An 18,184-nucleotide genomic window follows, 5' to 3' on the forward strand; every position below is an offset into this window, starting at 1 on the left:
CTAGTTCTTACAGCCAGATGGCCCTATTCTACCTTCTTGTCCCATTGAGGTTCTTTTTGAGCCCTTCCCACGATACCACAATTTCTCTGACGTTCACATTATTTTTGTGACAACATATTTTTATCTCCGAGGCAGAAATTCCCAGTTCCCAGCCAAAGAAATAATTAGGTATAATTTGTGGCACGTTTGTGACTTCTTGGACACCCTGGTGGTGTAGTGGTTAAGTGCTACAGCTGCTAACCAAAAGGTTGGCAGTTCGAATCTGCCAGGCACTCCTTGGAAACTCTATGGGGCAGTTCTACTCTGTCCTATAGGGTCACTATGAGTCGGAATTGACTTGACAGCAGTGGGTTTGGTTTTTTGGTTTTGTGACTTCTTTATAATCACTCTTCTTCTTGGACTTTTTCCAGCACAGGAGAGGCTGAGTTTTCTCACCAGGCATTTGTTTTTATCCATCACTAATCACAACCACTTGTTTCTCCAGAAATTAGAGTTGATCTTGTTACTTTCTTGAACACCAGAGGTGCGCATCTTGGATATTTGAGCACAGTCACGTTTAATCAAGGTGTCTTTTGTTTGATCCTCTCCTCCACTAAGTATTAAGAGCTTTAGCGTTATCTGTAAAGCCTAATTTTGTTGTTTCCTCAGTTTATTCTCAAAATCAAAGCCATGTGAATTCAAAAATGTCTTAGGGACGGACCTTCTCTAGATTTTGATATTTTCCCTTTAATGGTTCTACTCAATGTCTTTTGCCCCTGAAAGGCATAAGTGACCTAGAAAATTGAGCCATCTGAGGTTAAAAGGAGCAGCAGTGATCCCAGAGCCTGTGGTTGGGGCTGGGGAGTGAATTTTGGTTTTTGTTTGATAGTTTTCTGGTTTTTATGTTTGTTTATTTTTCTGGTGGATGTCAGCATCAGTTTTCATCAAAATTCCTTTAATGACAAACTGCCAAAACTGTTGCAATGGCATCACTAACAATTGAGATAATAGTGATTGTTTTCCTTACAGAGAATAATGGGTTGCAGCAGAACTACAGTGTGTTGAGAGGTGCTGTGGTTTGCTAATACACTATTTATGAGTCAGTTCACTTGTAGAGTAACCCTCCTAATTGGCTGATCTTTGTTCAAACCCTTAATATGTGATCTGAAAAAGCCAGTAACAGCCACATGCATACCACTGATAGTCCTCCAATGAGTCATTCTTAAAAAAGTGAATTTAGTATGTTTATTCTAGGTGTTCAAGTGTTTCTCAAAAAAATTGTTAAATCTATGCCCTCTTTCTCATAAACATGTAATTCATGACTACCTCTAAAAATTCTGATATAACTTCTAGGATGGGGCTGCCCCTAACTATTTGAAGAGCTAACATCTTCTGTATATCCCAAGGAACCAAGAAGAAAACATCAAGTTCTGCTGTTTTGTAGTTTGTGTTACCAAAAAAAAAGGAAAAGTGATAGCTTTTAATATTTTTCCAAACACAGGGTCGCTATGAGTCGGAATCGACTCAACGGCAATGGGTTAGGTTAGGTTATATGTATTATACTTGATATGATTTTTCAATCCAACTCATTTCTTCCCGTCCTCCTGGAGTTTTGCATATGCCCCCCAAACTGTCCCAGGATTCAGCCGATGCACCATTTGATTGAGAATTATCGTGCCAGTCTTTGTGCTTCTCTTGGATTAAATCAGTTTCTTTTTTGTAATATGGCATGAATACATCAGAAGTTATTCAGTAATTCCCCTAATGATGTGGTTTATATCATTGTAAACACTGTTCCAATAAATATTCTTTTGCACATGCTCACAGGTTAAAAAAGATCAGCCTCTTGTATAGAGTTTTTCTTCAGTCAAAGGTATATTAATAGTTGTCCATCTCTGCTAGATTTTATAATCACAGAGATTCTTGAAACAAGCTTGAGAAATCTGTTTTTCTTACACCACTCCAGTCAAAGAACCCCACCACGTTGCCCTTGTTTCTTAGGGGTGACCATCTTTAAATCCAAAGAAGTGTAGTTCTTTAATCAAAAACTTAAAACAATCCTAAGTCTGTGTTTTTCAAATTGCATACCCAGATCCATTAGTAGGTGACGAAATCATTTGAGAGAGTCCCTCTCAGGGTTGTTTTAATAAAATAGGATAGAGAGGATAGACTATCAGGAAGCATCACATGTAGTACAAGTGGGATTGTTCCATAAAACTGTTGGTTCAGCTACAGCTCTATAAACATATACGTGTGTGTAAAAGGGTCACATCATAAACTATATTTCATACTAGGGGTCACAGTTTAAAAAACTGAAAAACATACCATGAAAGATTTCTGAGGAAAACACTGTAGATCTGAAAATAATAATTGGTCACAGGAAGATATGTAGTGAATGGCTGTGTGTCAGTTTTGCATTCTCCCTCTTGGTATCCTGTTCCGCCACCCCCTCTGTCCCTCATCTCCCTCTCTCTCACACACACACACACACACAATCACATACACTCACTCTCTTTCCCTGTCCTCAAGTTTCATAGACTTTAAAAATAACTTGAAAGAAAGCATGAGCATTCTAGATGTTTGTGGCAGAAAGGGAACTCTGTGACTCATTCCTTCAACACTCATTAACAGACAGGGAAACTGAAGCCCACAGCAGAAAAGTTACATCTTCTGGGTCAGAAAGGGGCAGATGTAGAACTAAAAGAAGTCACCATTGACAACCCTGGGATTGTTTTCTATTATGTAATAAATTATATATTAATTTGCAATGTAGGAAAATTAGAAAATATAGTTTAACAAAGATGAGAAATACAAATATACACTTTTCTTTCAAAAACATCATAATATGAGTACTATTGTAACAGTTTTTTCATTACAATATTCATACACTACAACATTTCTCCAGGGGTTCAGTGGTAGAATTTTCCCCTTCCATGCAAGAAACCAGGGTTCAGTTCCCAGCAATGCACCGCATGTGCAGCCACCACCTGTCTGTCAGTGGAGGCTTGAGCATTGCTATGATACTAAACAGGTTTCAACAAAGCTTCCGGACTAAGACAGACTAGGAAGAAAGGCCTGGTGATCTACTTTAGAAAAAAAGCTGGTGAAAACCTTATGGATCACTTTGGTCCTATCTGCAGCCAATCATGGGGATGGTACAAGAGGGTGGCATTTCCTTCCATTGTGCATGGGATTATTATAAGTTGGGGGCTGACTTGGCCACAATTAACACCACCAACAACAAATGAAAGAATGGATAAATGAATGACATCCATTCAGCATCTGGGCAACCTCATTCTGAACCATCCAACATTTTGATGTACTTTTGTGATTATTACAGGAACTTCTCTAGCTAGTCACCATTCTCTGACATGACGTGCCATTTTCCTGATACCATGCCTTTGCTCATATTATACTCTCAGACTGGGAATGCCTTACCATTCCTCACCCCCTGCCTGAATAACTCCTACTCATCCTTTGAAACCCAGTCTACACATCACCTCTTCCAGGAAGCTTTCCACAAACACTCCCAAAATTAGGTTAAATGCCCTCCTGTGTTCTTTAACCTGCTGGCTTTAACCAGCTATTATGACGTTCCCTTTAATGACTGTTTACTTGACTTTCTACCCCATAAGACCATGAGTTCCATGGGGTAAGGCCTGTGTCTTATTCATTGTATGTCCCTGGTGTCTAGCATAGTACCTGGCGCAAAGTAAATACTAGAACAATGTAAGTACTAGAATACTTGAGTTGTTGAATGCAAGACTCAGCTCAAGGCCATTTTTATTTTGACCCTTTTGGGAACCTCATCACCAACTGATACACACACACATATATATGTATATATAATTTATTATATATAAAATTATTAATGAATTTTGCCGATGGGTAGGCCATGAATGCATTGGATTCCCAGCTACTCCTTCTTGTCAACGTTGTCATCATGTCCACATTGCTCCTCTGGGGTCCAAGGTCATCATGGGAAGCCATGATTGAATTCCAGCCTGACCTTTACCCTCAGTGCACCTTAGACATGGGTCTTGTCCTCTCTGCTTAAGTCTCTTTATCTACAGTCCATGGTGGAGCTGGGGGAAGTTATGTGGAATGCTGGCCCATCTGAAATATGGGTTTAAGCTCCTATACCAGATGGTAAGCACTTTCAACCACTCCTACTCTCTCTACCACATACTACATAAACCAAACCAAACCCGTTGCCATCGAGTTGATTCCGACTCATAGTGACATTATAGGACAGAGTAGAATTGCCCAAGTGGGTTTCCAAGGAGCACCTGGTGGTTAGCAGTCATAGCTCTCAAGCGCTACGCCACCAGCATTTCCACATACTACATTGAAAATAAGGAGGCACACACAGGTAGGTCTTTGCTGAGAGGTATAGAGTATATTTGGGGAGGACGCTGCCTCACATACACATTAATGGAACTGACGACGACAGCCTTTTTCAGGAAAATGCAGAGGTTTAAGAACCCAAGAACTCCTTTTGCTTGACTGGGGTCTTCTTATTTAGAGAAGTGCCTTCTGTTAAGGTGAGAGTTGAGACATTGGGTGAATTTTCTGGTTGAGTATCACAAGTCAGTTGAGGACAGTGCTCAGGGCACTGGTAGGGGTGGCATAGGACCCAGAAATGACAGAACAGCTGCTGGAGCTGACTGAGCACAGAGGGGCATTGAAGAAGGCCTGGCTCTCTTCCTCAGTTGGGGAAGGCTGAGACTTGGGGTCTCCTGTTGTCTTCTCTGAGTTAGTTTCCCTCATGTGGTTGTTGGTGAGGTCTGGGCTGTTTTCAACATTTTTTGTACCAGCTTTGTCCCCGGTCACAGGCTTAGAGAGGAGAATGCATTCCTCATGTCCTTGGCCTTCCATCTTGGGGTTAATCCAGTGCAGGAAGTACTTTATCTTATTTCCCGTGCCAGCTTCTGGGGCTTCTGGAAGAATGGGGCTTTTGTGAGTATGGGCTGTTCTTAGCAAACCTTATAACTCTTGACCCTGAAAAGGGTGGCCCTGAAAAATTTGAGCCTGTACAACATGGCCCTGGAAAATTGGCTCTCAAAGACTGGCTTTGTAAATTCTGGCCTAACAAAGTTCTGCACTGTAAGGCTGGCTCTGTGACCTTGAAACATTTGACCCTGCAAAGTTTAGACCTGAGAAATGTGGCACCCTTCAAATGCTGGACCTGCAAAATTTGGCCCGGCAAATGATGGCCCAGTAAGTTGGCCCTATTAGGTCTGACCCTTTAAGGCTTGAGTTATGCCAGGTTTAGCATTCTCAGGAATCCCAGTTTGGGTGAGGTTTTCAGCTTGCTTTAACTGCCTTGCAGGTCATTCTTATCTCGTCCTTTTGCCTCAGGGAATCCTGGAGGATGCTCTGGGACCTCAAGGTAAGGGGGATGGTGCTGACAGGGAGCAACAACCTAAAAGCTGTGGCTTCCTTGCTAGGGCCATTGAAGGGTTTCCTTAGAGATGCCTCTACTTACCCCAAAAGTGGCTGTTGTCTCTGGTTGGGGAGAGCCCTTTTTTTGTTCCCCTGCTGCCTTGAGTTTTCCTGGGTACTCGCTTCTCTGATATGGTATGGATATGTCCTTGCCCTCACAAATGCCTGGGGCTTAGGAGTCCAGAACCTCCCAGGCTTGGTCACCTCACTCTAACCTTCATTCAAATACAATTCACCTGGTAACCTGTTATGTCCCTCCTGGGTTGTGAGATCTTAAAAGCCAAAAAAGCAGAACAATGGGGCCCTGCTCTGGAATTAGCTTGCTTCTGGCTCTGCTGCACTGCCTTTAGCTCAATAACCAGCTGTTCTTTAAGGCAGACTAGTTAGTTCTGGATCTGGGGCAAGTGGACTGTCTGGTGAGATGGTGAGTTCCTGAAGCAATGTTTTCCCCTAGTTCTTTAGATTCCTAAAAACCCCTAGGCCTAAAAAGCCCTAAAAACCCCATTCTTTAGGATGGCTACAATTTGTTCCCTGGATTCTTTTGTCTTTATGGGTCTACCCAAATGTATCTTCAGGATTTTCTTTCTCAAGTAGAAATTTAGTTGTCCAAAATGGGTGCCTTGAGTGAGCGGAAGCTAGTAGGATCTGTATGGGCCTCTATAGGCACCATCTCCATCCACCTGTCCTTCATACTAGTAGTCTTATTGGCATCTTAAGAGGATTAATCATGATTCATAAATTGTTTTCCAGATGAGACTGAGTCAAAGCTCTGTTTTGCTCCTGTTAGGCCCAGGCACCATCTCTGTAATTGCAAATTGGCTAGTGATTGCCAAGGCCACACGCTAGAGACTAGGCAGCCCTAACAGGAAGGCCAAAACTTGTCTCCCTAGAAGTTTTTAGTGGCTCCCTTGGAGAGGACATGGGAAGCTCAGGGTAATCAGTGACAACATCTAGTGAGACTTGTTGCTACTGGTCAAGTTCTGCCAGTATTCAGGGCTTCACTTCCTGATGCATGTAGGAAATGATTACTGCCACCAAGTCTAGGATCAGTTTTCCAGGGTGCAAGGGAACCGAGTCACTGCCAGGGCCCCTGGAATGCTGCACTCCACAATGATTCTTCAGTCCCAACAGAAACAGATGTGGGCAGGGATGGTGCCCTGGCAGATCTTCCCTCATGTGAGTCAGTGTGGCTCTATAATGTAGCCCTGGCCTGGAACACCAACTGCAGCATGGAGATTGAACCTATTGCTAAAATGAATCAGAACAGGTTACTCTCCCAATTTGCCTGTGGAGTTCAGGCTGAGAAGACTCATACTCCCGAGGGCTATGTCTCTCCAGGACTGGGGCTGCTGGTCAGTAGGGTTCAGGGGCAACTAAATGGATTTCTGGATCTTCTAGGGCAGCCCTAGCAATGGTGAGTCCATCTGCTGGATCAACTGCTTCTAGAGGTGGAATTCCAGCAGCCTCTGAGCAGGAAAAACCTAGCTCCATCTTCAGGGCTGAAATGGGCTTCCCAAACCAGGAAGGCCTCAGGCCTGGGGGTAGGAGCCACTGTATGGCTTAGGGCTATGCATATGATTCTCTGGTTTACACGCAGCAAGCCCCACTGAAGCTGAAGCTGCCTCTGCAGCAGGTGCCAGTCCAAAGTTTCTCACTCGGCCAGATTCAGAAATAGGACATTGATCTGGGTTGTTGATGGTCAGGTGAACAGACCCAAATTGAGAAATATACGGGAGAAGGTAGGGCTGACTAGGTGGGAGGATATTTTAAACAGTACAGAGATGAAAGATAAATCATTGATGAGAAAGAGACCAGGGCTCCCCTTTTGTGAAAAGCTCTCCAGAGGCAAGTCAGGGGCTCACTGTAAAGAGAAGAAAAATGACAAAAGTAGTAGCTGTATTTCTGCTGCAGAGGACACCCTGAGGCCTCAGCGTGTCTCCCAGGTAATGGGCAGAGACCACCCAGGGCTGAAAGGTAGAACAGGGTAGAGCCAGAGCCATGGGTTTAGGATTTCTTCCCAGTGATACCGTTGCTCTGGATCCATAGTTGATCTTTCTAAAACCCTGAAAGGTTCGGTAGGCTAGCCGGCCTCCCATGAATCCCGTCAGGGAGATAAAAGGGTTCTAGCTCTTCAACAGAGCATTGAAGGTAGCAGCAGGATGGGAAAAAAAAAAAAAAAGTTTTTTCCAGACTTTGACAACAATGGGAAGGGGTGTGGTATAAGCTGCCAGAGGAACTGCTACACAAATCTTGGGAGCCCTCAAATGAGGAAATGTACCCACTTATATACATGTTCTTACAGAAAACTCTGGGCTTTGAGACTAAGAAACAGCAGGTGTGCAGAGAATGCAAGGTCAAAGTGGGTTTTAGGTTAGTGACACTGGGTTCAGAGAAAGCAAGGGGACCTAGTGTTCAAGGGATACTGACCTTGTTTCTCTAGGACAAATTCAGAGTTGCTCTTTTCCCTCTCCTTCTGGTTCACAGGAATCCCAGGCTCCTCAAGCCTTGAAGAACACAGAGCTTCTGAGTCCAAGGACATATCTGGCAGTTGAAATTCCTGCCCGAGCTGCAGGTGTTCATCCCAGTGATGTTGGACACTGACCGCACCGGTTGATGGGGCAGCTGTCTGGGTTAAGGATTTCTGATCTGTTACTTGTGATAGTGTGGGGGTTACAGATGCCAGTGAAAGCTCTCTGGGGTTCTTGGAACGCAGCTTCAGAGTCTGCTCAGAGATACCAGATGTGAACAGAGTCTCTAGGCAAGAGGACAGCTGTGATGCCCCTGCCGAATTGGGGGCCATCAGGATGTTTTCACCAGCCAGCAGTTGCTGAATCTCCAGAGCCACACCATTGCAGATGTGACAGCAGGGGTCTGCACATAGAAGCCGCCGCACACTTCCCTCCTGAGGAAGCCAGCCCTGGCTGAGAAGGGAAACATCGCAACCATTACTGATGCAGTGTCATCTGCCTCCTTAGAAGAGTGTGGCCTGTGGCCAGGGGATTGGCTCTGCCGTCCCCTAGGCCTATAAACCCTGGGCCTCCCCCTGGGAGTCTACTGCTTTGCTCTTCTCCCTAAGAAAGTGCCATTCAGCAGGTTAGGCCTGGCTGAGCTGAGGGTCTGGGTCTTGTTAGGCAAGGTCTCAGACAACCCATGGTGGGCAGGGTCCTCCGAGAGGACTGGGAGGTGGGGTTTAGTTTTCTTCTGACCTATGTTGAGAAGCTGAACTAGGAGAAGAGAACTAAGGCAGGTGGGGATGTGGGGAGCAAGTGGTTTGCTAATGGGGCAACACCAGCAACACCACCAGGTAGAACCCAGAGTCAGTCTCATTTGGGCTAAGAAAGCAAAGCCCACTACTGAGTATTTCCATACTGAAAGGAAAGAAAATGAGATTCTTGTAGGAATTCTGCATTCTGGGGCTGTGGCGTGTCCCTGGTGCTGTACACAGCATCTCTTGTGAATCACCCCATTCTCTAGAGATCCTAAGAAAAGCATAAGGTGATAGGCTCCTATCTGAGGGCTGTCCCAGGAACTGGCCTCCCTGAAGACAGACAAGAGGAGGTAATGTCTGCAAGGCCCAGGTAGACTCAGAGGAGTCTGCCCTGAAAGGGTGTAGCTGCAAAGAGAATGATAATGATGACATTTATGCAAAATCCACTGTCTTAGCTCAATAACTTGTCTTATTACTGAGTTCAACCCCATGTAGAATTGCTTATGAATTACACATTAGTCAAACCCTGAATTCCAGGAGTTACTGTGGCTCTGGCACCAAGAGTGGAATTGGGAGACTTCTCTTCTGGTATGTTTAACCCCCTTGGCTCTGGCAACCTTCTCAACCAGGGAACCAGTCTGTGTTGTATATTGTTCTCTCCCAGCCAATTCCTCTCCTCATCCTCTGCCCAGTGCCAAGCTGAGAAGTCATCACAGGCCAGGCTGGGGGTTGGGACAGCCAGGAGTAAGAGGTCACCTTTTCATGAGAGAGAGCAGCTTCTGTGGCTTCTCAGCTTCTTCTTGGGAAGCTCTCCTAGCTGAGAAATGGAGAAACAGTGTTACATGGGACAGGAAAGGGTTCAAGGGAATCCCACTGGAAGCTGAATAATAAGTCCTTTGACTGAATGAGAGACTAAAATCCCAAATATCATGCTCTAAGACATTCCTGTATACAATGTAAATATTTATAATGTGTAGTCTCACATCTAAACTCATTTGATCTTCACAACCACTGCATGAGTGCGGCAGGATCGTGTTATGCCCATTTTATGGATAACAAGACTCAGAGATGAAGTGACTTCCACAGAGTCATAAAATTAATACATCACACAGTTAAGGACTTTTGCCCTATCCTCTTTTCTCATTCCTGGGGGATAAGGCAGAGAATTTTGGAACATTCCTCGGCTCTGATTTCTCATCCAAGGATGTTTCTATGAGAAGTTGTCAGTTTGAGGAACTAGAGCCTCAATGATTGGAGCACCTGGCACTTGGTACCAAAGGTCAAAAAGGGTCAGGATCCATGGACCTCAACCACAATGAAGGGGAGTCAGAGGAGAAATTGGGACTTTACCTCTTGATGCTGCCTCTCTAGCCCTTTGTCTGATTCTTTGGTGACGCTGAAAGACAAGAACATTAAGAGTATGAACCCTTTTCATGTCCAAAATGAGACAAAACCCAAAAACACTAATCCTTTTTTATATACCAACTTGTACTCTCCTACCTTTCCTTTGTCTACCTTTTTACCCCCAAATTTCCACGTCACCTTATTTTTGCCTCACTTGAGGTACGTCCATACTCCATCCATACCTCCACCTTCATCCACAGGAGAAGTTCTGAGGGCAGTTTAGGATTTGAGTTTAAGATTTGAACAGATTAAAAGGTTGGTGGTTCTAGAAGCCAAAAAGCTTTAGCTCACAAAGGCCCTCAAAGTCCAAGGGAAAAAATCACCCGAACTGTGAGGCCTTCAGGTATCCATTGGGGAAGAACTCAACTCATAATCCTCTAGGCCTCAACCCAAGTCAGGTGGAGAGATTCTTGGCTTTTCAATTACAGTATGCTGCAGGGAGGGCCTGGTAAGGGGTTATTTCCAGGCTCTGAAAAGAAAGGACTAGAGAAGAGTAACTAAAAGCATGGCATTAAAAATTAGAAAAAACGAAACAGAGTACAGGATAAGGTGAGAAATAAAGGGAATAAAAGCTTGTGTAAGGCTTTCCCGGGCTGATTGTAGTCACAATATTTCCCTACCCGACAGCAGCTCCTCTTATGTCCCAACTTTAATCCATGGTGGATCCTTTTGACCTGCCAGATAATTAGGACAATAATGAAAATAGACCCAAAGTTATATAAGGAATAGTCAATGTCCCAGTGGATGTAAGTAGGGCTCAACATGATCTAAATATCATCAGCATTAGAAAACCAAACATCTCTACGCCTAGGGTATACAAGGTCTTGGCCTAATGCTTCTCCATGTTAGATCTTGTCATCTCCACCTCACATAACTACGGAACCAGGGCCACTGGACTACATCACAAAGCCCTCCTGTTTCACAAGGCAGATGAGGTGCCAAAGGCCTTTACCTGTCCTAGAGGTGCTCATGTGGTGATTCAGTCTGTAGATGAGGGTATCTGGTTATCTGTGAGGGTTTCAGAGCCTGGCACTAAAGGTCCCATTCTCTCTCCACACCCTGCGCCAGCCTGACAGCTCAGCTCTGTTACAATAGTCGTATCACCCCTAACCTAGTGTTTAGGTACATAGGGCGCCTTTAAGAAAGACTGGGGACAGGGGAACCTCCACCAATTCCCCTACCTGTACTGGAAACATATCTGAAAAACACACGAGAGGTTAGGATGGGCAGTGTCTGGTTAAGGCTTCCATTTATTATCTCACTCTCCATGGATCAAGAGTACAGGAACAGTTTACTGGGTTATCTGATCAGGGTCTCACAAAGCTGCTATCAAAGTGTCAAACAGGGCTGTGGTGTCATCTGAAGCTTGGGGTCCTCTTCCAAGTGCATGTGGTTGTCAGAATTCATTTCACTGTAGCTGTAGATATGGATGTTTGCTTATTTGGTGGCAGCAGGAAAAGAGAGTCTCTGCTGCTTTGAGTCTCTGAGCTCAGGGAACCTAAGCCTTCTTTTAAAGAGCTCACCTGATTAGGTAAGGCCCAACCACAATAATCTCCCTTTTGCATAACTCAAAGTCAAACTAATTAGAGAATTTAATTACATCTGCAAAAATGCATTCACCTTTGCCATAAAATGTAACCAAATGGTGGGAGTGGCATCCACCATAATCACAGATACCACCCACAGGCAAAAAGAAAGGATTATACAGGGTAGGAATCTTGGGAACCATCTTAGAATTCTGCCTACTGCAAACCCCTATAAACAGGGAAGGTGTTTTCCACAATCCACCATTCCTACAATCTGCCTTCTAATTCAAACATTTATGCTACCTGCTTGGCCTCCATCTACTTTCTGGTGTGCCTCTAATGCTCTATGATTTCTGATTTTCATAAGACAATCTCGTCCTACTGAGAACAAATTGTCAGCCAGAGAATTTTGGGGCAAAGACTTACTGGCATGACAGAAACTAGAGGAACCCTCAAATCATCACCCTAATACATCCTCTCAACCTGGAACTGAAGCTGCTCCCAGAGGTCACCCTTCAGTCAAATGGTACACTGGCATATAAAATAAACAATTAATACCTGTGAGGAATGTGCTTGTTAGAACAATCAACTAAATAAGATCAAAAGCGCAACATTTGCCCAAAAAGCAAAGATGAGAAGGCAAGGAGGGGCAGGGAAACTGGAGGGATGAAAACAGGGAAGGCAGGGTAGAAATGGGAAGAGTGCTGACATACTGTGGGGATAGCAACCAATGTCATGGAACAACTTGTATATAAACTGTTGAATGGGAAACCAATTTGCTGTACAAACTTTCACCTGAAGCACAATAAAATATTTTTTAAAAAATCATTCACCTAAAGATCTCTGAAGAAGCTATTTAGGCCTTCTTCCAGCATCCATTCTTCCACTCACAGATATGGTGAGCATTCAGTATGTGTCCCAATCTGAGCTGGACGGCATGAAGAGCAGAAAGACATTTAAAAAAAAATTTTATTGTACTTTCAGTGAAAGATTACAAATCAAGTCAGTCTCTCCTACAAAAATTTACATATACCTTGCTATATACTCCTAATTGCTCTCCCCTTAATGAGACAAGCCCGCTCCTTCCCTCCACTCTCTTTTTTCATGTCCATTCTGGCAGCTTCTAACCACCTCTGCCCTCTCATCTCCGTTCCAGATAGATGCCAACATAGTCTCAAGCGTCTACTTGATTCAAGAAGCTCATTCTTCACCCCCTTCTTTTTCTATCCCATTGTCCAGTCCAATCCCTGTCTGAAGAGTTGGCTTTGGGAATGGTTCCCGTCCAGAGCTAACAGAAGGTCTAGGGGCCCTGACCACCTGGGTCCTTCTAGTCTCAGTCAGACCATTAAGTCTGGTCCTTTTACGGGAATTTGGGGTCTGCATCCCACTGCTCTCCTGCTCCCTCAGGGGTTCTCTGTTGTGTTCCCTGTCAGGGCACTCATCAGTTGTAGCCGGGCATGATATAGTTCTTCTGGTCTCAGGCTGATATAGTTTCTGATTTATGTGGCCCTTTCTGCCTCTTGGGCTCATAATTACCTTGTGTCCTTGGTGTTCTTCATTCTCCTTTGATCCAGGTGGGTTGAGACCAATTGATGCATCTTAGATGGCCACTTGCTAGCGTGTAAGACCCCAGATGCCACTCTCCAAAGTGGGATGCAGAATGTTTTCTTAATAGATTTTATTATGCCAATTGACTTAGATGTCCCCTGAAATCATGGTCTCCAAACCCCCGCCCTTGCTACGCTGGCCTTCGAAGCATTCACTTTATTCAGGAAACTGCTTTGCTTTTGGTTTAGTCCAGTTGTGATGACCTCTCCTGTATTGAGTGTTGTCTTTCTCTTCACCTAATTAATTTTGATGAAGTCTAATTTATCAAAATTTTTATAGATTTTGCTTTTAAGTGTCTTATCTAAGAAATCTTTGCCTGACTCAATATCACTAATATTTTCTCTTATGTTTACTTCTAGAAATTTTGTACTATTAGGTTTTACATTTAGATCTATGATCTATTTTTAGTTAATTTTTTAATATGGTGTCAGGTGTGAATTGAGGTACAAATTTGCAGAGGAATATCCAATGTTCCAGCATCATTTTTTGAAAAGATTATCCTTTCTCCATTGTGTTTGTACCTTTGTAGAAAATGAATTGACCATATAGGCATGGATCCATTGCTGGATTCCATTCTCTTCCATATCTTTGATCCATGTGTCTATCCTTTCTCCATACAATACTGACTTGATTACTATAGCTTCATAGGAAATCTTCACAGGGAATTAGATACTATGAGTTTGCCAGCTAGAAATGCCAAACATTTCTGAAAAAGAACAATGTTGGAGGACTCACATTACCCCATTTCTAGACTTACTATGAAGCTAGAGTAATTAAGACAGTGTGCTATGGCAAAAGGAGAGAAACTAGGTCAAAAGAACCAAACAGAAAGCCCAGAAATAGACATGCATGAATATAGCAACTGATTTTTGACAAATGTACAAAAACTACCCAATGGGAAAAGGATAGTCTTTTCAATAAACAGTACCGGAAAAATTGTACATCCATATGCAAAAAAAAAAAATGAACCTCGACACATACTTCATTGTTGTTGTTAGGTGCCATCGAGTTGGTTCTGACTCATAGCAACCCTATGCACAACAGAACGAAACACTGCCCGGTCCCGCACCATCCTTACAATCGTTGTTATCCTTGAGCTCATTATTGCAGCCACTGTGTCAGTCCACCTCGTCGAGGGTCTTCCTCTTTTCCGCTGACCCTGTACTCTGCCAAGCATGATGTCCTTCTCCAGGGACTGATCCCTCCTAACAACATGTCCAAAGTATGTAAGATGCAGTCTCGCCATCCTTGCCTCTAAAGAGCATTCTGGCTGCACTTCTTCCAAGACAGGTTTGTTCGTTCTTTTCGCAGTCCATGGTATATTCAATATTCCTTGCCAACACCACAATTCAAAGGCGTCAACTCTTCTTCGGTCTTCCTTATTCATTGTCCAGCTTTCACATGCATATGACGCAATTGAAAATACCATGGCTTGGGTCAGGTGCACCTTAGTCTTCAGGGTGACATCTTTGCTCTTCAACACTTTCAAGAGGTCCTTTGCAGCAGATTTACCCAATGCAACGCGTCTTTTGATTTCTTGACTGCTGCTTCCATGGCTGTTGATTGTGGATCCAGGTAAAATGAAATCCTTGACAACTTCAATCTTTTCTCCATTTATCATGATGTTGCTCATTGGTCCAGTTGTGAGGATTTTTGTTTTCTTTATGTTGAGGTGCAATCCATATCGAAGGCTGTAGTCTTTGATCTTCATTAGTAAGTGCTTCAAGTCCTCTTCACTTTCAGCAAGCAAGGTTGTGTCATCTGCATAACACAGGTTGTTAATGAGTCTTCCTCCAATCCTGATGCCCCATTCTTCTTCATATAGTCCAGCTTCTCGTATTATTTGCTCAGCATACAGATTAAATAGGTATGGTGAAAGAATACAACCCTGACGCACACCTTTCCTGACTTTAAACCAATCAGTATCCCCTTGTTCTGTCTGAACAACTGCCTCTTGATCTATGTAAAGGTTCCTCATGAGCACAATTAAGTGTTCTGGAATTCCCATTCTTTGCAATATTATCCATAGTTTGTTATGATCCACACAGTTGAAGCCCTTGCATAGTCAATAAAACATAGGTAAACATCCTTCTGGTATTCTCTGCTTTCAGCCAGGATCCATCTGACATCAGCAATGACATCCCTGGTTCCACGTCCTCTTCTGAAACTGGCCTGAATTTCTGGCAGTTCCCCGCTGATATACTGCTGCAGCTGTTTTTGAATGATCTTCAGCAAAATTTTGCTTGTGTGGGATATTAATGATATTGTTCTGTAATTTCCACATTTGGTTGGATAACCTTTCTTGGGAATAGGCATAAATATGGATCTCTTCCAGTCAGTTGGCCAGGAAGCTGTCTTCCATATTTCTTGGCATAGACAACTCACCACCTCCAGTGATGCATCTGTTTGTCGAAACACCTCAATTGATATTCCATCAATTCCTGGAGCTTTGTTTTTCACCAATGCCTTCAGAGCAGCTTGGACTTCTTCCTTCAGTACCATCGGTTCCCGATCATCTGCCACCTCTTGAAATGGTTGAACATAGACTAATTCTTTTTGGTATAATGACTCTGTGTATTCCTTGCATCTTCTTTTGATGCTTCCTGTGTCGTTCAGTATTTTCCCCATGGAATCCTTCACTGTTGCAACTTGAGGCTTGAATTTTTTCTTCAGTTCTTTCAGCTTTGGAAACGCCGAGTGTATTCTTCCCTTTTGGTTTTCCATCTCCAGCTCTTTGCACATGTCAGTATAATACTTTAGTTTGTCCTCTCAAGAGTCGCTTTGAAATATTCTTTTCAGCTCTTTTACTTCATCAATTCTTCCTTTTGCTTTAGCTACCCACCGCTCAAAAGCAAGTTTCAGAGTATCCTCTGACATCCATCTTGGTCTTTTCTTTCTTTCCTGTCTTTTTGTTGACCTCTTCTTTTCTTCACTTATGATGTCCTTGATGTCATTCCACAACTCGTCTGGTCTTTGGTCACTAGTGTTCAATGTGTCAAATCTGTTCTTCAGATGGTCTGTAAATTCAGGTGGGATATACTCAAGGTCATGTTTTGGCTCTCACGGACTTGCTCTGATCTTCTTCAGTTTCAGCTTGAACCTGCATATGAGCAATTGATAGTCTGTTCCACAGTTGGCCCCTGGCCTTATTCTTACTGATGATATTGAGCTTTTCCATCATTTCTTTCCACAGATGTAGTCAATTTGATTTCTGTGTGTTCCATATGGTGAGGTCCATGTGTATAGTTGCCATTTATGTTGGTGAAAGAAGGTATTTGCAATGAAGAAGTCGTTGGTCTTACAAAATTCTATCATTTGATCTCCAGCATTGTTTCTTTTACCAAGGCTGTATTTTCCAACTACTGATCCTTCTTCTTTGTTTCCACATTTCGCATTCCAATCGCCAGTAGTTACCAATGCATCTTGATTGCAGGTTCGATCAATTTCAGACTGCAGCAGCTAATAAAAATCTTCTATTTCTTCATCTTTGGCCCTAGTGGTTGGTGCATAAATTTGAATAACAGTCGTATTAACTGGTCTTCCTTGTAGGCATATGGATATTACCCAATCACTGAGAGCGTTGTATTTTAGGATAGATCTTGAAACATTCTTTTTGACGATGAATGCAACACCATTCCTCTTCAAGTTGTCATTCCCAGAACAGTAGACTATATGATTGTCTGATTCAAAATGGCCAATGCCAGTCCATTTCAGCTCACTAATGCCTAGGATATTTATGTTTATGCATTCCATTTCATTTTTGATGATTTCCAATTCTCCTGGATTCATACTTCATACGTTCCAGGTTCTGATTATTAATGGATGTTTGCAGCTGTTTCTTCTCATTTTGAGTTGTGCCACATCAGCAAATGAAGGTCCCAAAAGCTCTACTCCATCCACATCATTAAGGTCGACTCTACTTTGAGGAGGCAGCTCTTCCCCAGTCATCTTTTGAGTGCCTTCCAACCTGGGGGGCTCTTCTTCCAGCGCTATATCAGACAACGTTCCACTGCTATTCATGAGGTTTTCATTGGCTAATGCTTTTCAGAAGTAGACTGCCGGGTCCTTCTTCCTAGTCTGTCTTAGTCTGGAAGCTCAGCTGAAACCTGTCCTCCATGGGAGACCCCGCTGGTATCTGAATACCAGTGGCATAGCTTCCAATATCACAGCAACATGCAAGCCCCCACAGTAGAACAAACTGACGGGCTCGTGGGGGACATACTTCATACTTTCCACAAAAATTAATTCAAAATGAATCACAGACATAAATGTAAGACATAACCAAAAAACCAAACCTGCTGCTGTTGAGTTGATTCCAACTCACAGTGACCCTATAGGACAGAGTAGAACTGCCCCATAGGGTTTCCAAGGAGTGCCTGGTGGATTTGAACTGTTGACCTTTTGGTTAACAGTTGAGCTCTTAACCACTGTGCCACTGGGGCTCCAAATGTAAAACATAGAACTATAAAACTTTTAGGAGACCTTGGGTGGCGCAAACAGTTAAGCACTCAACTACTAGCTGAAAGGTTGGCGATTTGAACCCACCCAGAGGCGCCTTGGAAGGCAGGCCTGGTGATGTGCTTCTGAAAGGTCACAAAAGCAGTTCTACTCTGCACACACGGGGTCACCATGATTACTTAGATGTCTTCATTTGGTGCTAATTCATCAAGCTGTACACTTATGATTTGTGTATTTTTTCTATGTAACACTTCAATTAAATTTTCAGAAAGTAAACCATTAGCATGAAGAGTTTTTTACTAGCTAAAGAATATTCTGAAAATAATTTCAGAAAGAAAGGGATTAGTGAATGTTTTTCTTAAACATCCTTCTTATATCTACAAAAATGAAATAGATCCTTACATTTAAAATAATTTAAGAACAGTCCTATCTGAAGATGGGATGAATGTGAGCCATTTCAACATCTTTCATGAACTTGCAAGTTCCATAATAAAGGAATGAGAGGACTTTTTCAACCAAGGAGCACTGAATGACAGGGTAACAAAAATCAAATAAA

At 43.0% G+C, this 18,184-nt stretch overlaps 2 protein-coding genes across 3 annotated transcripts in view; one reads left to right on the forward strand and one right to left on the reverse strand.

Annotated features, from left to right (window-relative positions):
* The window catches only part of PHF24 (PHD finger protein 24), a 141,122-nt gene that overhangs the window by 26,225 nt on the left and 96,713 nt on the right, over positions 1–18,184 (forward strand). The window lies entirely within an intron of this gene.
* SPATA31F3 (SPATA31 subfamily F member 3) overlaps positions 4,235–18,184 on the reverse strand; it is a 73,874-nt gene continuing 59,924 nt past the window's right edge. The window contains exons 1-5 of one of the 2 annotated variants that reach the window (XM_049895774.1): positions 10,657–11,025; positions 9,983–10,028; positions 9,389–9,449; positions 7,852–8,345; positions 4,235–4,919 (exon numbers count right to left, since the gene is read on the reverse strand). In XM_049895774.1, coding sequence (XP_049751731.1) covers positions 4,570–4,919; positions 7,852–8,345; positions 9,389–9,449; positions 9,983–10,028; positions 10,657–10,800 — 1,095 coding nt within the window. In that variant the 5' untranslated portion in view covers positions 10,801–11,025 and the 3' untranslated portion in view covers positions 4,235–4,569. Of the gene's footprint in view, positions 4,920–7,851; positions 8,346–9,388; positions 9,450–9,982; positions 10,029–10,656; positions 11,026–18,184 lie in introns of those variants that run through there. The other variant, XR_007518654.1, reaches the window with a different exon arrangement.

Source organism: Elephas maximus, chromosome 9 (assembly GCF_024166365.1).
Source record: "Elephas maximus indicus isolate mEleMax1 chromosome 9, mEleMax1 primary haplotype, whole genome shotgun sequence".
Classification (NCBI taxonomy): domain Eukaryota; kingdom Metazoa; phylum Chordata; class Mammalia; order Proboscidea; family Elephantidae; genus Elephas; species Elephas maximus.